At 32.4% G+C, this 26,285-nt stretch overlaps 2 protein-coding genes across 3 annotated transcripts; one reads left to right on the forward strand and one right to left on the reverse strand.

Annotated features, from left to right (window-relative positions):
* Positions 1 to 9,713: 9,713 nt before the first annotated feature.
* LOC125822162 (uncharacterized) lies at positions 9,714 to 12,121 on the forward strand. Of its 2 annotated transcripts, none has more exons than XM_049501541.1 (2): positions 9,714 to 9,813; positions 10,451 to 12,121. In XM_049501541.1, exon 2 carries the CDS (start codon positions 10,542 to 10,544, stop codon positions 11,898 to 11,900), a length of 1,359 nt encoding a protein of 452 aa, XP_049357498.1. In that variant the 5' UTR covers positions 9,714 to 9,813; positions 10,451 to 10,541; the 3' UTR covers positions 11,901 to 12,121. The 2 variants fall into 2 exon arrangements, with proteins under 2 accessions (XP_049357498.1, XP_049357499.1); XM_049501542.1 differs by lacking the exon at positions 9,714 to 9,813 and adding an exon at positions 10,162 to 10,265.
* Positions 12,122 to 18,271: 6,150 nt separating this feature from the next.
* LOC125822138 (NAC domain-containing protein 37-like) lies at positions 18,272 to 20,879 on the reverse strand. The gene is made up of 3 exons (XM_049501515.1): positions 20,693 to 20,879; positions 20,013 to 20,288; positions 18,272 to 18,867 (listed from the first exon to the last, which is right to left on the reverse strand). Exons 1-3 carry the CDS (start codon positions 20,853 to 20,855, stop codon positions 18,272 to 18,274), a joined length of 1,035 nt encoding a protein of 344 aa, XP_049357472.1. The 5' UTR covers positions 20,856 to 20,879.
* Between the last annotated feature and the right edge of the window lie 5,406 nt (positions 20,880 to 26,285).

Consider the following 26,285-nt stretch of genomic DNA (forward strand, 5'->3'; position numbering starts at 1 on the left):
AGTGAGGCTCTTTAATAGATTCTTATGTTCATTTCTTTGCTACTTCTGATGACGAGGGCATATGCTTTATATTAAAATTGATACTATTTTTTCTCCTCTTAGCATGATTCTCAATTCTAGTAGCATATTTTTTTCTTCCAAATGAATATTCTTATAACACAACCAATATTTCTTCTCTCCATGAGATTTACTTCCTTATATGTTTGTTATTCTTTTAAGTTGTGTACTCCTAGTTTGAACTTTAATCCAGTTTCCACCAGGTATCTGTTGCTATAGGCATTGGGACCTGCTATATTAAGGTGGATGACAATGGTAAGTATTAGTTTCTTTGACATTGATATAATGCATTTTGATGTGCAAAAAGTTCTGCTCAATTTTGTTATTTTACTTCATCACATGAAGTTGTACTTTCTTTTGGGATCTGGTGTCTCACGAGATGGACTGGTGCTGCTGATGGGAGAAAGATATGGTAATCTTTTTGCCAAATGTAGTGACAGTTTGTTTTCATTAATATCCTTTTACAGATGTTGTTTTATTTATTATTTTGTGGTTTTACTTGTCTGACCATTTTAACTATGGTTTTGTATGCTAGCTTTACATCAGCGACATCAAAATACAGCCATTTCAGATGATATGCATGCTTTCCCAGCAAGCTTTGGCTTTAAAGGAGAGGATCTGAGCTCTATTTCTGATGTTTATTTGTTGGAATTGTTACCAAAACTCATGAGAGGCCAAATGGATATCGTAAGGTTTTGAAGGTTAAGTTCTTTAGAGTTTTAGTAAGTATAGTATCCATTAGGATGGGTATAAAATTACCAACCTGGTCTTTGTTCTGGCCATTGTTTACAGGACGGCAAGTGTTTTTGTACCTTGGAATTGATGAGTGTAGACAAGATGATTGTACAACATGTAATTATGTATAACCCTACCTGATACATGAGTTGACTGCTGTTTCCTAATAAGGAAATTTCTTGGTTTTTTTCCTTTTTGAAGTAATTTTTTGTGATGTATTTTACAATTAACCAGCTCGAAGGAAGCAATTGCACTTCAAGTACTTTCAGTGCCGTTTGGATTAGCTTATTTTTAGGCGCTTTTGACTTTTAAACACTTTTTTATTTTTGGAGGTGTTTGGAAAGGTTAAGAATTGCTTTTAAGCACTCACTTTTAGGCCAAAAAGTTTAAAAATAAGTCAAAAGCCAAAAGTAGGGTATCCTCTACTTTTGATTGACAAATTACTTTTGGACAAATTACTTAACTATACTTCTTTACTTACCTTAATATTCATTTATTCCTACTTAGTTCAAAAATTTCAAAAATCCCTTATTTATCTATGTATCCCGTGCACAACACTATGTATCCCGTGCACAACGCTATGTATTCCGCTATGTGAAATGTATCAAACCTAATGTTATCTCGTGCACAATGCTATGTATCCCGTTATGTGGAATGTATCAAACCTAATGTATCCCGTGCACAACGCTATGTATCCCGCAAACATCATTTTTAAGGGATTTTTGATAAATAGAAAACTAGAAGGGATAGAATGTTATTTATTACTTATAATATGTGGTTCCTATAATTTATACATTACTTTTTATAAGCCCATTCAAATATGCCCTTAGTTTTCTCAAAATAAAAAAAGTAAAACATATTGATTTACATACTTTACTTCTAAAGCAGTACTCTGATCTGATTGATCTTTTGGTTTGCATATATAATCTTGAAGTCCAAATATGGTCTTGCATTCTCCGAAAGAGTCTCTGCTAAGAATTTCCCTTGCGCGTCGAGTCTCCTTCAAAATTGTTGATATTGAAAGGTCCATCTTTAATACAGTAGCTAACTTAAGGATATTTCCTGTCTGGTTTCTTAGATTTTGTTCATTTGCATGCAGTGAAGATGACGTGCTTCTCCTTCTCCTTGCTGCTGTTGTCCAGTGGGTTGGGATTCATCTGAGTTCCCTTAACAAAAGCGTTGGTGCATTCAAGCTTTTAGGATATATCTCTGGTCCTGAAGACAGTGAAGGTATACATGCCCAAATTGATGGATAAAGAGATGTGATGAACCATGTTTTCTATACTTTGTTGTTCCTCTCTGATTTTCTTGAAATTCCTAATAGAAACTTTTTGCATACATCGGTCACGGTTGTTAATAAGTTTGTGATATTTTTTCCATTGCACCACGAGAAGAATATTTGTCTATTCACAATCATGGGATGTATATTTTTTTTTGATAACCGAGAAATCCGTCTATGACCCACCTTTGGACCAATCACAACCTTTTAAACTCGGTGGATAATGGGCCTGCCCCTTTACCCTTCTCCACTTAAATAACGGGCATCGCTTTGCATGGTGTGGGGCTTGAACCTGTAACCTAAGCCACAAATCCTCCACCTTTTGCCACCCGAGCTAGGCCTTGGGGGCAATCATAGGATGTATATTGTTTCTTTAAGTATCAGTTTTGTGTTGTACTATCCTGAGGCTTTGGTTAGTGATGAGGACTCAAAACGGGATTGTAAACATGTCACAAGTTTGTTGGTGTCGAAAGAAGTGGTCACATATGTTCAGCCATCCCAAAGGGTCCCCTTGGCCAGTATACCGTGGAAAATCGAACTTTATACATAAGAATGATGGAACTTCTTCCTGCATCTGATTTTGACCTTTCTGCCACTCCACTTTTACCTTTCCAACTTCGATTCTGACTGGTATGTTCAATTGATTCAGAATCAACCTTCGAATTCGCTAGATCCTTTGCGAGTGTATCTAAGTGAGCATTTATTGCTTCTTGTCTCGCTATATTGGCTGCACATTCCTCTTGAAATAAGTTCACCAATTGTGCCAGTTGATGTTGAATTTGATCTCCCATAACACCCGTCTCTGATACCAAGTTGTTATGGCCCCTGATATGGATCTGGTTATGGGGCGTTGTAGTGTGAAATCGAATGTTTTCTTCCTATGACCTATGGTGATAGTTCATTAAGAGAGAACCTGCAATCTATTGAGTTTGAAGTACTCAAAGACTTGGTAATTTCTGCATAACATTGCACTACATTTCACTGAATTCAAATACATTAAATACAATACTGAAAACAAGGAAAGTAACTGCCTACTGCCTACTACAACTGAATGAGAAAGTGGAGGAATAACCTCCTTACTGCATCAACTGCTACACAAAATGAAAACATAAATACTTAAAAGCTGTAGTAATCTATTGCGAACAACTAATTAACTTATAAGCTAAAGTAATCTACTTTCTAGTTTCCTTAAATCTCACATGCGTAAACAGTTGGTAGACTAAAGGGATGCTAACATATTCTTAGTGCTTTCTCTGCTCCGTTTTATACACAATGAAGATTAGGAGGTTTTCATCCATCAATGTTCAATCAAACATGTTGCCTGTCGTGTTAAAGAATTGTTGCTTGGCACGGTACTTCATGGGTCTATAAGATTTTGTGAAAAGTTTCCTCGGCAAACTGCTGCTTGCAGCCATGTTGGGATTCAAAGATTTTGAGCTAACGTGTTTGGGCTTCGCAAAGTTCATTCTTTTGGGTTGGTAAATCATCCATTTGGTGAAACTACACGACCTTTTACTTTTCTTGTTCTTATTACTCACTCTTGTAAAATTCAACAAAAGCAATTTAACATGTTCTCTCTTGAGCTGAAAAATTGTGCTTGGCATTGCACTTCAGGTGGATATATGAGATTTAGGAGTAAGTTCCATTTCATGGTGCATCTTCTCTGTCTCATAAGGCTAACTGATGCTTACAGCCACGACATATTTCATAGCTTTCGAGTTGATTCGTGTTTTGGCTTGGCAAAGTTCAGTTTCCTTTTCCTCTCCCCAAACCACACTTTTGTGAAACTTCACATGACCTCCTCTTTTCTTATTCTTATTACTCTTTTTCGATCCATTTATAAACCATGAGGAAGTGGAGGTTTTGTCTTCCGTGGAAATTAGTAGAACTTGTTTTCTCTCGAGCTGAATAAACTGTTGCTTGGCACGACACCTCAAGTGGGTCTATGAAATTTCCATCTCATGGTGTTTCTTCTCTATCTCATACGACTACCTGATGCTTGTAGCCACGACTGATTTCAATGCTTTTGAGCTAATTGTGTTTTTGCCTCGCAAAGTTCAATTTTTTTTCTTACCAAACCACCCTTTTGGTGAATTTACACTTTACCTTTCATTTTTCTTACTTTTAGTACTCTTTCTGGTATAACTCAAAATGGCAATCAAACATGTTATCTCTTGAGCTGAAAACTGTTGCTTGGCATGGCATCACGTGGGTCTGTCAGATTTTGGATAAAGTTCAATTTCTTGGTGTTTTTTCTCTATATCACAAGGCTAACTAGTGCTTGCAGCCATGACTGGTTTCTAAGCTTTTGACAGGTTACATGTGTACTCCCTCTTTTTGTTTTTCCTAGTACTCACTCTGCTCCGTTTTATATACAAAGAAGATTTGAAGGTTTTCATCCATCGATGTTCAATCAAACATGTTACCTGTTGAGCTAAAGAACTGTTGATTAGCACGGTGATTCAGGTGGGTCTATCAGATTTTATGTGAAGTTCCATTTTTTGGTCTTTCTTCTCTCTCTCATTGGCAAACTGATGCTTGCAGCCATGCTGGGTTTCAAACCATTTATGCACTATGCACAGAAGCCTGATTTATGATGGATCATCTTTTGATAGTGATGAAGATATTAAGTTTGAAAAAAGTAACTGCAGAAATAAACAAAATGGCCTTGAAGATGATTAGAGTGTTGAATTTGAAGTAGCAGCAACCATGTCTTAAATCATAGATCTCCTAGAGGCATGGAAATGGAAGTATATTTTGAGAAACTTCTCCAGGTGTAAAACTCAGAGCAAGGTTAAAAAATTTATCAGGTCAGAAAAATCTTATGTATTCTGTTAAACAGACAGAAAATTATGCCATCTTTTAGTCCAGTCTCCTCTGCCACCAGATCCTTTGCTCGGGACCAGGTTTCAAGATGTTAATCCTTACTTGGAATTGAAACTTCTCTTAAACATGAAGTTGTCAGTATAAGTTTTGAAACGTGGAATATAATCTCTTGTTCCCAAATCCTGCATAGTTTGATGTAATTGTTATGCTCTTTTTAGAGAGGATATGATTATAGTTCAGGTCCTAATAAAAATATTACAGTACCAGTATTTTTATTTCCTTTTTTATAAACATATTCTATTCCTAATAAAAATATCGCTATTTAAGAATTCATTTTTTGTTTCTTTTCTTTTAAAAATCTCTTTGAACAATAAATGAGTAGGAAATTATTCTTTTTCCTGGTGTGCATCGGTCGGTTCGGTTCGGTTTTATGTATTATCAGTTCAATTTATTGGTTTTCAGTTTTTAAATACGTCAAACCAATAAGATATTTTTATCGGTTTTCGATTGATTGGTTTTGGTCCTTAATGGTTCAGTTTTCGGTTTAACCAATAAGAAGATACTTATAAAATAAATATATGACTTATCTAATAAATTTGACGCAACAACACAATAATGTAAGTAAAAAACTATACAAATGTAACACAAAGAGAAATTAAGAGGAATAGAGTTCTTACTAAAGAATAAAGACCGTAACTAGTAAAGTTTTGAGATTAATATATAATATCTATGTACAAGTAAATGTAGTAAATTACTAGGCTTAATGGGTTATCGGTTTACCCAATAATCCAATATTAAAAACCAATACAGAATCGATAACCCAATAATTTTTTTTTTATAAAACCATTAAAAATCCGTTATTCCAATAACCCAATAACAATAAATCAATAACACTTTTTCCGGTTCGATTTATCGATCGGTTCGATTTTTGCACAATCCTACCGTGGGTAGTTTTAAGCAATTTAGGTTGCACAAGCAAATAAAATTTCAATTTTAAATCAATTTTTAAATCGCTGATATAATCTGAAATTATGTCCAAACTGTTTTGTTATTTTTGGATTGAGAAATAGTTTTTTTTTTCTTTTTGAAATAATTACAAAATATTTTGGTTGTTGATTTGAATTCAAGGGGTTAATTGTCTTGCTCATTTTATGAAGGGAATCTTGTTATGCACATCCAATGGTTAGGTAAAGTTTAATTTTTTTTTAAGGAATAATTTGTCTTTATAAGTTATAATAACATCTAAAAATCCAACATATTAATAGCAGCCTCTTTGCTTTATATTATTAATCCATTTTTTTACATCCTTCCTAAAAGTCATCAACTTTAATTTATTTATTTATTTTACTAATTTACATGTTGAGATTTGTTTTTGAACTTGACAAATTTATTTATAATTAAAAAAATAAATTATAGAATATAATTAATTGTATTTTGATGTTTCAAATTGAAAAGTAATTTGAGAAATTATTTTTTTAATATAAATGACGGAGAGAGTAATCATATATATATATATATGAAAGAGAACCCTATACCCGTATACATGGCACCACCACAAATTATGATTCCTTTTTAATTAATTTGTTTCCAAAACTAGCCTTTCTCTTTCATAAAAAGTTGTGACTTTTATGAAAAGTTGTGACATTTATGAAAAATTGTGACTTTATAAAGAGTTGCGACTTTTATGAAAGGTTGTGATGTTTATGAAAAATCATGACCTTTTTGAAGGGTTGTGACTTTTTCAAAGAGTTGTGACATTTTCGATAAGACACAATAAACATTTGTTCACACTACCCTTTGTTGTTTATAAATAGAGGGATTTTCTTTCATTTTAAAACAACGAAAATTTTGAACTTCTTCTTCTTCTTTTGCACAATTAAATATTTGTGTACTTTGCTCCTGTTGAGTGACTTACTGACACCATTGTTTTTGTATCAATATGTTGGAGAATAAAATCGCCCATCTTGAGAGGGTCTAATTCTTTAAACCACAAGTATTGGAGGGGAATAATTTTTTTAAGGGCATACTGTGCATTTAGTAGACTCATTTTTTTCCTTTCTATTTCATTATATTTTTGCATATTCTGATATATTTTTTTTACGGTCATTAATTTATGCTTATGATATTAATTATTGTTTTTGAGTATATGTTTTAAACTCTATTGTTTTGTTTCTGCAAAGTTATTGTTTCTGATTATATTGAACATATACACATATAGTAGGTATATTCATTGTACATAAAATAATTATTGTACTTACTTCCAAGAATTCATGTTTTGATATTCTATATAAAATTCTATAACTTAAAAGTATTATATATAAGCTTACATATTATCTATTTTTACATAGATATGAAGTTTCTCACTTATCAATTGAAGAAATTCATTATGCATGTCCAAAAGTTATACTCTCTCTATCCCAATTTATGTGACACATTTCGCTTTTCGAGAGTCAAACAATTTAAGTTTGACCAATAATTTGCTCATGGAATCTTCAAATTTTTTAAAATGAAATTTATATATTTGTAAACTACATAAAAAATACTATAAGTCACAATAATTGATAATTCAAAATAGGCAAAATGATCTGGTGGACCCTTATACTTGTATGAGTTTGTATTGTGAACCCTTCTATTTAATCATTTATCAACTAAACCCTTAAACTCAATCAAACGAATATTTTTAAACCTCTCTTATCATGTGTGTAGTTCACTCGCCTTTTAATAGATGGCATGTCAAATCCATGTCACATTAATTAATAACATGTCATAATTATCTTCATTATTTATTTTTAAAAATTATTAAACAAAGTTTTATTAAATAAAATATAAAATAATAAAATTTAAATTTATTAAGCAAAATTTGGGACTCCACAGCGTAACATCTAAAATCCACCGGTGAAAGTCGTCGCCGCCACCACTCTTCTTGTCGGCGAGACCTGTACAAAATCAGTAACCCTAAGCCGCCACACCACCGGCGAGCCACCAGGGACCGCCTCTCTTCTCCATCCTCTCCGTCGTACCAATATACCCCCTCGCCATCTCCCGTTCTGATGAAAAAGGATTAGCGCCGCCTCTCTCTTACTCCACTTTGAATTAGACTCTGACGAGCACCACGATAAATCAACGTCGCCTCTCCAGTGATAACAACTTGAAATCTGACGACAAGGAGGTGCCAATGTCCTGCTAAAGGTGATAATAAGTGTGGAGAAGAATTTTTTTTAATTCAATATATTATTTTTTAGTTTTTTTTAATTCAATATATTATTTTTTAGTTTTTTTTAATTCAATATATTATTTTTTAGTTTTTTTAAACTTAATATTTTATTTTTAAATATTTTTTAAATTTAAATATGAAGTTCACTCGCCTGCACATGCGTGTAGTCACACTCTCTTGCCAACTCAGCCATCTTAATGCCACATAAGCCTGGTCAATGGTCAGAGGGGTTTGATATATTGTATTTTATTGAGTTTAAGGGTCTAGTTGATAAATGATTAAGTAGAAGAGTTTACAATATAAACTCATACAAGTATAAGGGTCCACTAGACTATTTCACCTTCAAAATATTTAAAAGATATATGAAAAATTTATGGTCAAAGATAGACTTGTTTGAATCTCAAAATCTGAAATGTGTTACATAAATTGGGACAGAGGGAGTAATTGCTTTCATGTTCAAGCGTAATATTTTTTTGAATCTGTTAATAAATTTTTGAATTTTTTCCTGAGACATATATCACAATTGTATAATATATGCAACTTAAACATGTTCTTTTTTCTTCAAGATTCCCCTTTTCTGTGGAAAAGGCCCGTATCAATAATTCGAATTTTACGTATGGACAATTTCTCAATATCTTGTTCATTCGCAACAAAATATTTTCTTTGTGCGTCGGTAAAAAAAACATGCTTTTTGGGGGAGAGATATTATTTCACCAATCGAGTCACAGGTATCTAACATATTCATACCTAACGATTTTCCACAAAGTGGTGACGAAACGTATAACTTGTACAAATCTTTCCATTTTCCAAGTCGATTCGATCCATTCGTTCGTAGAGCTATTTACTCGATCGCAGACATTTCTGGAACACCTCTAACAGAGGGGCAAATAGTCAATTTTGAAAGAACTTATTGTCAACCTCTTTCAGATATGAATCTATCTGATTCAGAAGGGAAGAACTTGCATCAGTATCTCAATTTTACGAAATACCTTTGTGTATATATATATTCTTATTTTCTTATTTATTTTCCTTTTAATGTTGATTAAAGAATCAATAATTTATTATTTCCTGAATAATTCATTCATTAGAAGTTCTTGAGTTATGTGATAATGACAAATAATCAAATTCATGTTGGAATATTGCTAATATTTTTTTAAGAACCTATTTTTTATTATTATTTATAATGTATGGATATTAGTAAATGATTATTTGCAAATTTAATGCAATTATTATTTTATAGTAATATAATACAGTAGTACTCCCTCCGTTCCTATTTACTTGTCCATATTTCCTTTTTTAGTTGTCCCTATTTAGTTGTCCATTTTGACAAATCAAGAAAGGACAACAAATTTTTTCCTATTATACCCTTATTTACACTTCTTGAAAATTGTAAAAGTGTATGTTGTTTCCCTCCAATTTATTTCACTTTAATTCAAATAAGTGGTTGTAATTTTGAAATGAAAAGTTGTCATAAGGGTAAAATTGTAACTTCACTGTGCTAATCATTGTTGCCTTAATCTGTGTGTCATTTCTAAAATGGACAACTAAAAAGGGACGGAGGGAGTAATAACTAATAAATAGTTTAGGAAAAGGAAATATCAAGAAAATATCAGACGGGTTGATTCGATATACTATTATACTATCGGCGGCGTCAAATCTCCACCGGCGACGTACGAATCTCTTCCTCGGCGGTAATCGACCTGTAAGTTTCTTCATCTCCCTCTCCCTTTTTTCATCTCCTATTCTAGATATTCTCCAAAACCCTAATTCAAATAGATTTCTTTATGTTAATTGGTAAAGTTTATCTAGGTTTGAATTGTTTCTAATGCTTTTTTTCTTTGTCAACTCTTATCGTAGATAGAAATTCTTCAATCCGTTTTCTACAGTGCTTTTTTTATTTTCAAGTTGATTTTGCGTTCTTATATGCATTCGATGTTGTTATTGCTTCAAGGCGGGTTTGTGGTACTAATCTTCCCTTGAAGTATTACCAATAAACTTTCTGCGGATTTTTAAATCAGAAAACGTAAAATCAGAGGCTAAAAGATGGAGTGTTTTCATTTGGGGTTGTGGAGTTTCAGCACTTTGGGGAAGTCACAGATCTAAGTATTTGTCAAATCCTTCTAATTATTCAAGTTAACAATTTTGATTACTGATGTACTGCAACTAACAACTAAGAATTTAAAACGAATCTCTTATCTATCTATCTATCTCGGAAATCCAAACTATTATTTAGCTTCCAGATCGCCTCTTTAGTTGATTTAGACAAGTTGGTAACGAAATTTGTTTGTACTTATTTTCATTCCTGACTTACTCTCCCATTTGGTTGCTTTTATTTGCAGGTATTAAGGGTAAGCAAGAGAGAAATTTCCGTCCTTTGATAGTGTGTCTTATTTGGGAGTTGGAATCAGTGTTAAGTATTGTGGATTTTTGATGGCTCTGAAGTTTCTTAATAAGAAGGGATGGCACACGGGGAGTCTTCGCAACATTGAAAATGTATGGAAAGCAGAGCAGAAGCATGACGCCGAACAGAGGAAGTTGGAGGAGCTCCGCAAGCAGATCCAGGAGGAGCGTGAGCGCAGTGAATTTCGCCAACTCCAGGAACAAGCTGGCTTGGTTACCAGGCAAGAGAGGCTGGAATTTCTTTATGATTCTGGATTAGCTGTTGGAAAGGGAAGTTCTAGTGGGTTTGAATCTTTGTCCAAGCCGGCTGAACCTGTAACAGCTGCTGTAACTGCTGCTGATTCCAGTTCTTCTGCCAAACCGCAAGCATCTGTGCCAGGAGCTCTATTTGAGGACAAGCCACAATCTTCCAATGATGCTTGGAGAAAACTCCATTCTGATCCCCTGCTTATGATTCGTCAGCGAGAGCAAGAAGCCCTTGCACGTGTGAAAAACAACCCTGTCCAGATGGCCATGATTCGTAAATCTGTTGAAACAATGAAAAATAAGGATAAGATGCATGATGAGAAAGAGAAGGATGAACGCAGACATAAACATCGAGACAAGAAATCAAAGCATCACCACTCGAAATCGAAGCATTTGAGGAATTCTTCACCTAGACAAACCTTTGATCCAGATGAATACTCGAGCGAAGATGATTCCAGGAGAAAGAGAGAGTCTTGCAGGGACAAGAGGATTAATGATCAGAAATTGTCTCTCCTACGAGATCCTGAAGGAGGCAATGATTTTGACAAAGAAAAATCTAAGATTAGGAATGATAATGAAGCTGTGAAACATGAGAGGCAGGCAAGACCTGATCTGCCAAGACAAGAATCCCATCGTAATTCTCGTGAGCAGACAAGATCTGATATACCAAGGCATGAATTCCATCGTAACTCTCGTGAGCAGACAAGATCTGATATACCAAGGGACGAATCCCATCGTAACTCTCGTGAGCAGACAAGATCTGATATACCAAGGGACGAATCCCATCGTAACTCTCGTGAGCAGCCAAGATCCGATCCTCCAAGGCACGAGTCGCGTCATAACTCTCGCAAGCCTGTTAGGCTTTCTGAAGAAGAGAGAGCTGCCCGTCTACGGGAGATGCAGAAAGATGCTGAGGTCCATGAGGAGCAAAGATGGAAAAGACTTAAGAAGGCAGAGGAAAAAGATGCTAAGGAAGCTGTACATGCTGGCTCGTCTGGTGGTAGGAATTTTCTGGACGCTGCTCAAAGAAGTGTTTATGGTGCTGGAAAGGGAGGAAGCTCCACAATTGAGGAAAGTGTTCGTCGCCGAACACATTATTCACAGAGAGCAGAAGGTTCAGAAGGCAATGCTTTTCGGCGATAAAATGGTTGAAAAAATTAATGAAGTTCCTGCAGAGTTTTTCCATAATGAAGCACTTTATGTAATCCAAATGTATTTCATTTTGATCACACTGTTTATCTATTATCATACTGAGCGATTATTGTGGGATCAAGGTCAGATTAAGTATGTTGGTGTTCATCTTGCCACAAATATACTTGGTGTAACTGAAATCGTGAATTTGTTATGTGCAAAAAAATGTTTTTAAGGTGGCTGGCTAATTACTTGAGCTGTGAGTTTGTGCTGTTAGCTTTTGATCTGATTAATTTTGTATCGTGATATCACTGTTGGTTCACGCGGCTGTAAGGAAGTCTGCACCAACCACTGGAAGAATCTGGATATCATAGTTATGGATTCCTCATTCACCTGTCAGGAGTAAATTAAACCCAATAGTTCCAAATGTTGCACTAAGCTTATGATCCTCAGGCTTACTTTTAGTGCCTGGTCTGTGGAACCCTTTAAGGTAACTTATTTGTTCGTGCCTGTTAATCCTCTTTATCTTATTTGCTTAATTCTGTTCACCATTGTCATCCAGCTTCCTCTGTTCTATTTTTGAAGTTTGATGGCAATAGGGATTTCTTCAATTTCCATTTTTTTGGTAGATTTGAGGTTACTCATTAATTGGTTTGTGCAATTCAAGTGCCACAAAGAGGCCTTTACTTGTTCTGTTTGAGAGCGCAACCTTTGGCGATATCCTGGTTGTCCTTGATGAGTAGGGTTCTATGTCATTGTTGATACATCTGAAAAAAAATCAAATTGTTGACTTCAGTTTTCTCACGTTTATATATCAATTAATGCTTGACATTGAAAACTCAGGAGCTGAATCAAGCACGTGGTGCATATATGTGGTGCAATTTTTAGCTTTTGTATGTATATGGTATTTTTGGGCCCTCTTTTGATATGAATGTTAGATTTCTTTTAGTGCCTTTGATCTTTTTGAAAGGTATTTGTTTGTGCCTTTGACTGGTTTTTTTTTTCATAGTTGCTTTGATGCTTCCCCTTTTTCTTTATAAACAACTACTACACCTCAATCCCAAACTGGTTGGTATTGGTTATATGAATCCCCACTTTCTACTTTGTTTCATCTGCACCTGTTTCATGCCAATGTTCAATAACTTAAATTCTAACATTACAAGTTCTCTACATTTTCTACTAATTTCTGTTGTCTACATGGATCTTTTTATTTTATCAGGATCTATTTTTAGCCAAATCTGCAAGGATTCGAAGAGGTTGTAGGTCTTTTGAGATAATTTTCTTCCATTTGTTGTAGGTCTTATGAACTTATAGGTCTTATGAACTTATAGGTCTTATGAACTTATAATATTTTCATGTTAGTTGAAATATCTGAGTTGCTTGAACTGAAAACGATGAAGATATTATCTGTAGTTGCTCACTGTTACTAAATTTAAGGTTCTTGGAATTGGAACACTTGAAAGTGTTGAACTTTGCAGCAAGATCACAAGAAAGGATCAATCTGTAAGAGGACAAAGAAAAGTTGAAAAAAATATCACTAGAATAACAGATGAATTTGGTTATTGGGAATCTTATTACATCGATTGAATCATCAATGTCTTTCTTTAGGATAAAAACTAGATGAATTTGCATCCATTGATCCTTTTGTGATGGTAATTTACTTTTCAGTATGTCTGTTAACAATGTCACATCATCTATTTGGGCTTAAAAGTTGGATTTATGTTGCTGTCAGATTGTTTTAGTTTTTCTCTGTATTTTGTGTATTCTTTTTCTGTCTTTTCATCTTGTTTGTTGTTTCCATTGATGTGTTTCTTTCAGCTGTGGAGAAAAATCCAATGTACTTTGCAGGTATTCTTATTTGACATAAATTGGGACTAACAGTTTGGTGCCTCGATAAAGAGATCTACTCTGTTTTCTATTCCTGCACTCCGAAGGACTAGTGGAAGTCACATGCTACTGGTGATTTGGCCAAACATCTCAAGTGCAAGGGATCTCTTCTACACCAGTGGTCCAACTGCATATGTGGATGGAGGCCTAACCCCATCTATTTTGTTGCTCACCTGAAGCTTGATGGTTAAGGTTAGTGAATAGGGACAGACCATAACTGGGATAAGACTTGTTACAATGCTGAACAATTACTTTGGATGCTTGTAAAGCATGTAACCCCCACACTCCAACCCACTCCCTAAACTATTCAATTCTAATTTGGTGTGAAGTTTCTAAGTTTTTTGGAATGGAAGTGTTTTTTTTTCTCTTACAAATAAGCTGTTGGTGGCTGAGTACTACTCCCTCCACCCCAATTTATGTGATGTAGTGTGACTAGGAACAAAGTTAAAGAAATATGGGGAGACTTTGCAATGTTTCAAAACTACTCTTTAAAATATATGATTGTTTTTTAAAAGAAAACATTTTTGTGGACTTCTTTGCCAAATAAATGGGATTCAACATGGGTAAAATGCTAACAGTGTTATTAAATATTTGTTAAATAAGAAAAAGTGTCATTCTTTTTGGGACGGACTAAAATGGAAAGTGTGTCGAGTAACATTTAATACACTGACGATTCAAGTAATTTGGAATTTTTTGCAGGCATTGGTTTTTCAAGTATTTGTGTTTTGGCTTGGATTGCCATGTATCCCCTGATAGAGTTTTGTTTTGTTTGAAGCGGTAATGTTAACCACTCTCCGGTAATTGTATACTTGAACGGATTTGCATTGATTAGTCTCATTATGCCTGCATCTTAGTATGGTTGGTAGCTAGTCACTTTGCAAAGTGCCAATATCCCTTTTAACTATCACCACAACTTGTTCCCCACTTCCTTCATGTTTCATGTGCAATTCATAGATTGATTGCTGCATGTTTCTTTGATGGTTGATAGTAGTGTGACATGTTTTTCTGCTGACAATTATGAAAACATTACAGCCCTCCGGTGATGAAGTTTGAGTTGCACAAATACAGAAATAGTTGATTATATATTGGCCCTATGGATTTTAGAGTGAGTTTGGATGGCTTTTCTTTTCCTTGAGATAGGAATATTTTGATGCATCTTTTCCTGGTTCTTGATCTTTGTTCATTAACATAAGCTCCTGAGCACTCATTTATGCTAATGACCCACTCAAAATGCTAAATGAGCTAAAGTTTTAATTGAATGACCACTATACTTGTTTCCCCCATTAGAACCTGTAAATTTCAATCACCCTTACACTCTATGCCCTATTTGTCATGCTATTCGACTTTTCTCCCCTTCAAGTTTTTGATTATATTACTATTCCTTTGCTGCTACTTAAAATTTTATCTACGTGTATGGTTATAGAGTTATAGCTAAGGGAATGCCATCAGGGGTCGGAGCTAAAGGGGTTATCCAAACTCCCTATCGAATTATTTTATTGTGTATGGTGCTTTTCTTTGGTTTCTTCGTGTTGTTACTTTGTTTTTTTGGGTCCCTTTAGTGAAAATCCTGGCTCAATTACTAGTTGTCATTATAGCTTACATTGCAATGCATAGTAACTCGCAATGCCCATTTTAGGTCAAAATATTACTTGCTTTATTGCCTAACTTATGTCACCATGAGTGATCGTCATTTTTTGCAGGACTGAAGGTGATGATATTTGGACCACACAACATGTGGAAAACTGAACATGTGTTAAACAAATTCTCAATTGTTTATTAACCATTTCTGTGACAGTTTTGGAGATGCAAGATAGCTATGTAGAGGACGGCGTGGAAGATGGTGAAATTATTATGCACATATACTAAATAATTAATGATAAAAAGTAGGGTACCTGTCTGAGTAATTTAGGTAACTAATGTACAGATATAAATTGTTAATAAGGCATGCTTTCCTCCCCATTGTTCAACATATGATAGAGCAGTTTAATATATAGTAATAAAATTATTTAGATATTCATATAGTATTAGGGTAACTCATGATTGCAACTGGGTTTTCTACGTGAAAAAAAGAAAAGCTGTAATGTGTCCCATTTGATTAATTAATTAGGGGAGCATTAGTACTATATGATAAAACATACCTCTCCATCTCACCTGTGGCGTGACAACTTTTTGTACCCCGTTGAAGGAGGCATTATCATATGTTACTGTTTCTGGTCTTCCCCCCCACCCCAACCCCAACCCCAACCCCCAATGTGAGGATTTGTAAAAGAAAAAGAAAAGTATACCTAGCTGAAATGTAACTCTCAAAGTAGTACCATTAAAAGATGTGATGTAGTTGATGAATTTGTTCCTTTTTTTAATTAGATATTTTGGACTCAATTTCTGAAAATGGATTTTTTTTTTGGTAGGGAATGTTTCCTCTGAATGGAGTCCTAAACGGTTCGAATTTAAATTAATTAAATTTTAATGAGGATATCAGAAAATAAAAATAAAAACAAAAACTCTAAAAGTAGCCTTGAAAGAAACAAAAAGGAAAAACGAAAGGTGAATATTCTGTCTTTTAGTTACTACTTGAATAGAGAGAGACATGGTTGTAAGGATTTATATAGTTCATCCAACTTATTTGGATTGAGACTAGTAGTTATTCTATTATTTTTATTTGTTTGTTTATTTATTTATTTATTATTATTTACTTGATATTTAGAGGAAGCTAACTACTCACGGATCAACAAGCTTGTGGTGAATTGATAAGAATTTAATTTGTGTGGGATAAATCATTTTCTACGGTAATTACCTTTTTATGTGGATGTTTTTAATTGAGTTTGATTGACAAACAACTTAATTATTTGTCCAACATTTTCATGAGCAGTAACCAAACATCTGAGATATTTTAAAATAACGTTTCGAAAAATGTAAATATTTGTAACTTTTACGACCATCAAGCCTAATATGATCATGAACATATTTTTTTTTAAAAAAAGTTTGAATTCTCCACCTCTAACAAAAAGAATGAAACAAAAAGTAGAAGAAAAATTTAGGGCCTGAACTAATTGGTTAGATTTCGACAAATACAAAATCTGTTCTAAACTTTATTGTCGGACACCAATTTCCATGATAAAAAGACTGATTGGTATCAAACTAGTAAATGCCAAAATTTTAAGTTTGGACTTCGCATGTGTACGTCACTAGCAGGACAATACAAGAAACAATCCGCGAAGACAATTTATGTGACAATCTTTCTTTTTAAATCGATCAGAAAGAATGATAAATGATTACTTTATGATTTTATCCTTCAATATCATAAATTTTGAAAGTTTGATTTCTCTTTGATCTTCGTGAGCAGTCAAACATTATGACATAAATTAGAAAATGGGAGTACTTTTTTTTTTTTTTTTAACTTGGTTACTACATTTTATACTATTTGTATTTCAATCAACTATTGTCCAAATAGTTACTTTTGAGAAGAGACAAAGCATGCCAAAATAGAAGCCATTGCGATGGTGCATACAACGCATGCTAGCCAACACATTGGCCCACTATAACATATATTTTCTTCTTCTTATTTGCCTTTGCTAATATTTTCTACTACATGCCATGTTTATTATTATGCTTTTCTCTTTTTCATGATCAATCTAATATCCCCTTTAAACCATTACAAAACATTTCCCCATTGGTCAATTTTCAATAGTCCTACCATTCTCATACATTTGTCAAATATTCTTTTCTCTTTTATTCCTTTGCATGAAATAGTTTCCTCAAATAAGAAGAAAAAAAGAAGAAGGATACTACTTTATGTTCTCCAATTCCTTTTTAAAGATGGAATCTTTGGATTTATTCTAAACGTATATGGTATATAGATCAGACGCGGAGTGCCGAGCGGGCGGAGCTATGATTTTAATTTCATCAGTTTCAAATTTTAGAACTATGACTCAAGTGTTAATAGTTGAACTCTAAACTTAATGTTTGTACATATTTGAGAAATTTCATCATACAAAAATAATATTTGAGTAAAATTACTGCGTTCGGCCTAATCAATATCCAGACTTCTCACTCTACTCCTAATGCAGATGTGACTAACTCGATCGATTGAGGGTAGCTAACTTGAGTTGCAAAACTAGAAAGGTGTGATAAATACACTAGTTTTGAGGGTCAACACAAAGTTGAAGTGAGAGTTTTTGCAAAATAATTACTTGTAATTATCTTTTACGTGACAGGAAGATGTAAAAAAGTAAACAAGAAGAAGTAGAATACCAATATGGTAAAAATATGGTTAAACACGATCGAAATTCTTAAATATCACATGCACGTATAAAGTTTTTTATTAGTTGTACTAGTTCTTAACTCCTAGCAATTCTATATATAATCAACTTCAATACGTACAATGGATGGTTCTCTTCACTCATTAATAATTTCACAAATAATAACTTTTACTTACATAATATATATAATAATAATATATATATGTATAATAGTTTCAAATGGATCATTTTTCTTCTTCATTTATCAAATAAACAAACACCAATATCACAATCCTCAGAGCTCGAACTCAAGATCTCATTCAGCTTAGGCCCTTCTCCTCTATCACTCAGCAATAGCAACATTCCCAAATCGGAACAATTGTGCTGATCATCTTCGTATAACGTTGTCTCTTCATGACTCAATTGAGACGCTACAAATTTGTCAAGTGCTCTCCAATCAGCCGTTACATTTTTGCTTCCATCTTCTTCATGATTATTATCGGAGACGAGAGACATGGAGCTAATTGGCCTTTTTAGAAGTGGTAGAGAAGGGCTTTCGAGCTGTGGAAGCTGTATGAATTGATCTGAATTTGTATAAGAAAAGTTGAGATTGTTTTCGGCTGCTTCCATTGATGTTTCTTGTTTGCATAGTAGATTATTTTGTAGCATGTTGAAATTATTATTTGAAAGAAGAGGAGGTTGTCTTGTGATGTATTCAAGAGGATCCACTATTGAGCTTACTGAAGTAGTTGCTTCATCATAGAAATAATTTGATTCCCATCCTTCAACCATATTATTAGTCTTTGTTTGTCCTGTAATTTTTTTCTTAAATGCTCTACAAACCACCCATCCTTCTTCCTGCAACAGTTCAATAAAGTAAATTACTAATTATTATAGGATTTAATAACTTGCATACTATATCAATGCATTTTAATTTGATATACTCGCTTCATCTATCTTTACTTATCCATGTTTGATCTGATACACCCCTTATTATATATCATCCCTATTAATTATACTTAGTTATCTCTTGATTTTTCAAACTGAACAAGTAAAGTTGGACAACTATTTTTAGTATATTGAACAAATAAAGATGAACGGAGAGAGTAACAAGTTATAACTTGTCTCATTTTCAAGGTTACTACTTCCATTTTTGTGGATGGGTTACCTATTATTGTAGAGAGCACACTAATTAATTCATTACTTAATTATATTCTCTAACACCTATAATTTAAATTAGTTAACCTCAATTTGTGTAAAAAAGTTAAACTCAGTTAATTATAGTAATTAGCAGTGATATGATAGTTCATCTAATTGTCTTTCTATGTGATTTCCTTTTAACTTGGTGGTTATAAGAAGGTTCGTAAAGTTTATATCTAAAGGTTTCTTTTTTTTTTTTCCTTTTTCTTTGTTTTAGTGGAGTACATATCTGAATTGTGTGGTAAAGATATAAGAAGTTAGTCAAAGGGGTTGTAGGTAATAAGATATATATATATATATATATATATATGGGAAAATCTCTTTTGGAAGAGTGAAAGCTCAATGACCTCACAAAAAGGGACTAATAAGGAAAGCACACTTGTAATTTGCTTCAAAAAGTTATGTCTTTTGACTTTTGAAGGTGTTGGAAATTATCTTTAGTATGTACTCTACTGTAGTTAGATCACTAAATAAAAGTGGTGTGCATGTAAAGAACAAAGGATTAATTCTTGTTGCTGTTTTTGACTGTGTAATCTTTTTGTTTAATGAATTGTCTTTGTAAAATTTGCTTTTCCATAAAAAAATTTAAGTTATATATATCGTTAGTATAAAATTCTTTTCACACTCAGATCCTTCAAAAAGATGTGTAGAGAGTACATTTAAACTTCTTTAAAATGTGGAAAATAAGACAGATTACTATCGTGTAAGAAAATTCTTATGAGCAATGACAGTGTATATAACTTATAGTAAGAAGAGAAGTTGAAATTGAATTAGTAAGCAAGAATATTAGATGAAGAACTTGCCTGTGGAGGACCATTCTCTTCAGATTCGAGACGATATTCATGCATGATCCAATCAGATTTCTGTCCATTAGGTGCCCTACCCTTATAGAAGACAAGTGTTTTTCTCATGCCTATAAGTTTTGATTTATTGTATACAGCTTTGTCTCTTCCTGTTGCCTTCCAAAATCCAGCCATTGTTGCCCTATTAGTTCTGGTCCCTGTTGGATACTTCTTATCCTTGTGGCTGAAGAAATACCACTCATTCTGCTCTTCATATCCGATCCGGCATTTATCTGCTCACAATCAAAAATATAATTTTAAATATTATGTAGTTGAGCTAGTATACGACTTTCTTATCTAAAAGTTTAAACTGTTAGCAAAAACCGTATATATCTTGTGATATTTACGCACTTGTTTGTTCAAGTACTCTGGTATCTTAATGTCTTTTTGTTTGAAGTTTATTGGACATAAATGAATCCAAAAGTTCATTCATTCAACTAAAGATAGATAGAAGGGAGAGCGCCGCTTAGATTCACTATTTATATTTATTGACCACTAAGGCTAGCTCAAGGGAATTCATCGATCAACTCTAGACTGAGCTTCTAGTGAAAATCCAATCGTATGGTTCATTTCAGTTTTGTTTTAGATTTGTGGTGTAAAAAACCCTAACATGAAAAAAAAAAGAAGAAGACCATACCTTGAAGATCCCATGGTTCAATTCTGTAGAGATCAATATCTCTAATAACATCAAGATCAATCTTTTGTGATGCAATTTTCTTTCTAAGATAGTATCCAACAAGTTCTTCATCTGTTGGATGAAATCGAAATCCAGGTGGAACGCATGATTCGTTTGTATCCATGATCACTCTTTTAATTTATAACTTCTGCATAAAATTCAGCACCAAAAGACAAGATCATTCAACACATTAATATATCTATATAATTACACCTCTTTTACTACAAAGTCATAGCCAATAATAACCCATGGGACATGAAACAAATAGTAATACTAGCCACCATATAAATGTAACATCTATGAAAAGCTATTTAAATGTAGCATATTATGAACCCTACAAATGTAATCATCAAACCATTTGGTGGTCAAATGAGCGCGTGTTAGACTAATATAACCTACTAAGTTACTAGTACTATTTTTTTTAAAAATATTTTTTTCTGAGGATGATATGATTTTAATTTAATGGTGGGGTTAAAGAAGAAGAGATGAAAAGGAAAGAAAAGAAAACGAAATGATGAAGCTTTGCTGTCGAGGGAGATGAAGAGTCACTCTTTTTCTCTTGGTATATTTCACGTTTCATTAGAATTGAAGGAAACGGGACAAGTGCAAGTTTGAGCTAATGATGCTGTCTTGTCTAGTTGAATGATGGATCAAAAACGGCCTCTACATATATTAGTATAATAATATAACACCGTTACCCTACAAAATGGTCATCAATTACAGGATAAACAAAAAAGTCGTCAAAATTAATTTGTTTTTGTCAAAGAAAAAAACATGTAGTAATACTTCTTTCGTTTCACTTTATATGAAGTGTTTATTATCTGGTTGGATATAAACAATTGGATGGCTTTAAACAATACTAATATTAGGCACGCTTTGGTTTGAAAGGAGAAAAAAAAGAGTAGGAGGCAAAAAGGAATAGTGTGTATTATGGGATATATTCAAGCTTGCCAAAAAAGGGCATGTAAAGAAAGGGGGGGAAAAAAAAGACGAAAAGCCACTAGCTATATAGGTAGTGTGTGAAAATTTTGAATGTTTGAAGGAAGAAAATAATGTATCATCCCAAAGAAGGAATAATCTGAACCACTTGTCTGTTTGTCTAGAATGAACTTGACACCTTTCTGACTCATTTCTTTGATAGGTGCACTCTAATACGCAGGACCATATTTTTCATTAACTTACTAATGTAAGCAATTTCGAAGAGTTAAGAGCGAAAATCTCAATGTATCGTGACTACAAAACTTGGCAGAGTCACACAACACAAGAACATAACGCTGACAATATTATTTTTTTACAAATAATGCAATCCTCACTATAGTAATCCATGATGCAAGATAGGGGATTCAATTTATACGTAAATTGATTCGGACACTACTTTAATGTTTGCATGAAATGCATATATATAAGTGATGTAAAAAGCTTTTATATATACCTGCAGTGTTTTTTTTTTTTTGTTAGCTTGATCAGTGCGAAGGTAGTAGCTAATGATTGGGTTTATGAAATGGAGAAGAAGACAGAAAAAACTGAAAGAATATTGTAAGAGAGAGCTAGACAGAGAGAAGTGAAGTTTCCACAGATTGAAATAAAAGCAAGTACTGTATTAAAAGAGAAGGAGAAGAGGGAGGAAGGGGCGGGGGGTATTAGAGGGGGTGGACCGCTTAATTGCGCATGGGTTGAAAGTTGTCCCCATTGTTGACGTCATTGCCTATCTTCCCACAGAGAAAAAAACCTCCTTAATTTCTCTTTTGATACGGAGATTAAATTATTTTGAGTTTATAGTATATGGATTGTAATTTTTTGTCAACAAAATAGAGTATAATCATGCATACCAAACGATCCTTCGTCTTTAATGAAATGAAAATAGTCACAAAAATGTTTATAACTTGTTTATTAAGATTACAATTAGTTTAAAAGGTTTTTTTTTTAAAAAAAGTTTTATTCCAAATATAACTACATAAATTAAGGTGGAGGCAATATTATTATTATTTGTAATTTAAGATTTTAATTTGGTACCATATGAAAAGCAACAAGCAATTAGCTAGGGACGGAATTTTGTAGTTAAATAGTAAAAATTTCATGCTAATCTTATTTAGCTACGAATAATCTTAAAATTCAAATAGCTAGGAGATATTTTGTAATAAATTAAATAAGAATTATCAATATATTGTGTAGCTAATTTCATGTCACAAACTCCTTATTTGAAAACCATTCGATTAATTCAAATTCATGCGCCATAATTTTATTATAAAAGAAGGGGGGTCATTTTCAGGAGATTGAGAATTTGATATGCAATTAATAATTAACCGACCAACCAATTAGTCTTCTAGTACGTAGAAACGGTATAGTCAGTGTGATGAGTTTGATTAATTTTGTAATATGTGACTTGATGAATAATTTTGCAGCCGCGTTGAGTTCACTGAATTGCTCCATAAATATTCTCATGAAAATGATGATCAAAGAGTGGTGTGGGAAAAGGGTCTGAAAAATACTCCAACTTTGAAAAGGACCTTTTACCCCCTGTACTATTTAATTGTATTTTAAAGGAATATATGTGCATACGTGGACATCATAAATATTGCATCATTTTAAATCATAATGTGTCCACGTGGGCACATATATACCTTTTAAATACACTATTAAATAGTGCAGGGGTAAACGGTCCTCCATAAAGTTTGGTATTGTAACAACAATTTCGGTCAAAGTTAGAGTATTTTTCAGACCTTTTTCCCTAAAATATATAGGTCAAGTATTAAATTTTGGACACCCTTAACAAAATTTTTGACTTGGCGATCCGTGACTCCTCACTGGTGTCACTATCAGGGGGCATTTTCTTTCCACCAAATGATTAAAATGGACAAGTATTTTGAGGAAGGAACTATAAGGAAAAAGGGAAAGCAGAGAAATAGGCTTTTGGAGAAAATCAAAGTGGCTATTACCCATTAGTCAGAATGCGTATAAGTTGTTCTACTTTCCGTAGAAGATAAACAAAGGAATACGATATCATAATGTATAATATTCCAAAAAAATCTTATGCACAGCAACAGCCTTTACTCATATATCATGAACAACTATACTCAAAGGTTGGACTCCACTTCCCATTTCCTCTTGCATAAATACTCCAAAAATAGATAAATCATACTAATTGATTTATTGTATCATTGTATGCACTGACATTATATTGCAAGAATACTTATACTATACACCAATTAAACCAAGAATTAAGGTAGAAAGTTAGTAGATAGTCCAGTGATATCTACTCATTCTTATTATTATTCACATTCTTTTTCATATGTGATTTTATAGTGCTTTACTTGAGCCAAAAGATAGATATAAAACTGCTTATAATATGAAATTACATTAAATATGTTATTATTCTACCAATAACAATCCAAAATTACAAGCAACTCAATGTTTTATTTATACTAATATATACTAGTGAATTTGATTGTGCTTCACGCGATTATAACATACCTCATTAATTTAATAAAATATTTTTTAAAATTATTGAGTGTTAAATTTTATTACAAAGAATCTTAATTTTATATTTTTTGCAATTTTAAATCATCTCTGAATATGTTTCTTATATTGGTAAAACTATTCTCTTTTCTTTTTGGATAAGAAAAAATAGTTTGATTTTTTAGGGTTGTGCCTTTAGTGAGAGTATATATACATGATTTTTTTTTGTATATATATATATATATATAAGCTTGTAATTTTTTTAAAAAAATATACTCATATAAGTATGTACATGTATATAATAAATATAAGTTTTCACAAAAATATATAACTTTTTATTTGTTTTTAAATGTGTATTATTTGTGTTATATAATTTAAGGGGGATTATTTTTTTAATATTTAAATTTATTTTAGGTAAAATATAAGGCCAAAGAAAAGGAGATGTATCTTAATTTTATGCAAGTTCCTTAGGAGAGAAAAAAAATTAGAAACATTTTCGTTTTGATATTTTATCCATTCATTATAAGTAGACATATTTTTATTTTTATCTCTACGATTTATTGTAGTAATATTTGTTTTATACGTTTTTATTGTTTTTTTTTTAATTTTTCTCTTTTCCTTCCTTTATTCTATTTATGAATAATTCTTGATTGTAAAAAATACAAAATTAGAGTACAATATATATTTATCCTTGTCAATTCTTTTACTATCTTTTTATTTTATTTTAGTTTTAGAAAGAATAAAGAGGAAAGCATAAATGGTTCTTCATATCATAGGAAACATCATTAAAAAAATTGTATTTCAATTTTTAATGTATATTTAATCTTTATTAATAGTAGCGTTTGAACCTTGATTAGTAATTAGCATATTACTGACAAAGTTACAATAACTAATTTTGTATAATGAAGGTATAAACTTGCGAAAATCCAAAAATTATAAAAATTCAAATTTAAGAAATTACATAGAAAGAACACAATGTACATACCTTTCTTATAACCATAATCATGAGAAAATACATGAAAAAAAATAATGAATCAATGCACAATTTCTTAGCTCTTCATGTCTATATTTTCTCTAGCTAACTACATAAACATCCGAGAGTCTATTTCAGAGAGTTATGCTTAAGCATGAATTTGATACTATAATAGTAACATAAGGAAACGCTACTTCAAATATGAAATAAAAAGGATAATCTTGACGAAGGGTTTCATGAAATACAAAATTATAAATTTATACTATCAAAGATGGATGAATCTTTAAAGAAAACATAAATAATTCACCGTACAATAGTATTCTTGAACCTTGGTTAGTAATTAGTATTATTCCCCACAAAGTTACAATAACTAATTGGCATCTAAATAAAAATACATGCTTACAATGATAAATTTTTTTTACTAAATTCCAAACTAAAGAAGTTAGATGGAGAGAACACAAACATACACATCGTTCTTTGAACCATAATCATAAGAAAATAGATGGAAATAAGACTACAAAATTAGTGCACAATTTTTTTTAGCTCTTATCCGACACCTCCTTTGACAAACTAATCAACATCCAAGAGACTTCTTCATCGTGTTAAGCTAAAACATGAATTTGATAGTGTGATAGTATTATACAAAAACAATGAAATACAAAGAATAATTTTGAGTTAGGATTTCATGAAACATAAAATTGTGAATTTATATAGACAAAAAATGAAGAAATATCATAAGATATCTTAAATTATATAATTTAATAGTTGGGGGTTATGAATATGAAAACTTAAAAATCATGGAATTAATGATATTATTAAGAGAAAAAATTTAATAGATATAAGTTATGGAGATGATACATTAAAAATAAATAAAGGAAAAAAATGAAGAAGATAAAAGAAATAACTTTATACTATATAAAGATTTCTTACATTGAATAAATAAAAATATAACAAAAAAAATTGCTACGCTAGCTATATATATATATATATATATATATATATATATATATATATTTAAAAATAGTTAATCCGAGAATATATCTTTGAGATATTTGAAAAACTTGCTTCTTTTTTTTGTTCAATCTACTTTTAATAAGGTGCTCCTTAGAATAACTTGATGGAAAC

Source organism: Solanum verrucosum, unplaced genomic scaffold, assembly GCF_900185275.1.
Source record: "Solanum verrucosum unplaced genomic scaffold, falcon-dt-bn FXZP01000103.1, whole genome shotgun sequence".
Classification (NCBI taxonomy): domain Eukaryota; kingdom Viridiplantae; phylum Streptophyta; class Magnoliopsida; order Solanales; family Solanaceae; genus Solanum; species Solanum verrucosum.

Coding starts and splice junctions, on each gene's coding strand:
- LOC125822162 (XM_049501541.1), top strand. CDS start 10,542: ATGGCTCTGAAGTTTCTTAATAAGAAGGGATGGCACACGGGGAGTCTT.
- LOC125822138 (XM_049501515.1), bottom strand. CDS start 20,855: ATGGATACAAACGAATCATGCGTTCCACCTGGATTTCGATTTCATCCA. Junction 20,289..20,692: donor TGAACCATGGGATCTTCAAG/GTATGGTCTTCT, acceptor GATTGTGAGCAG/ATAAATGCCGGATCGGATAT. Junction 18,868..20,012: donor GAATGGTCCTCCACAGGCAA/GTTCTTCATCTA, acceptor TGTTGCAGGAAG/AAGGATGGGTGGTTTGTAGA.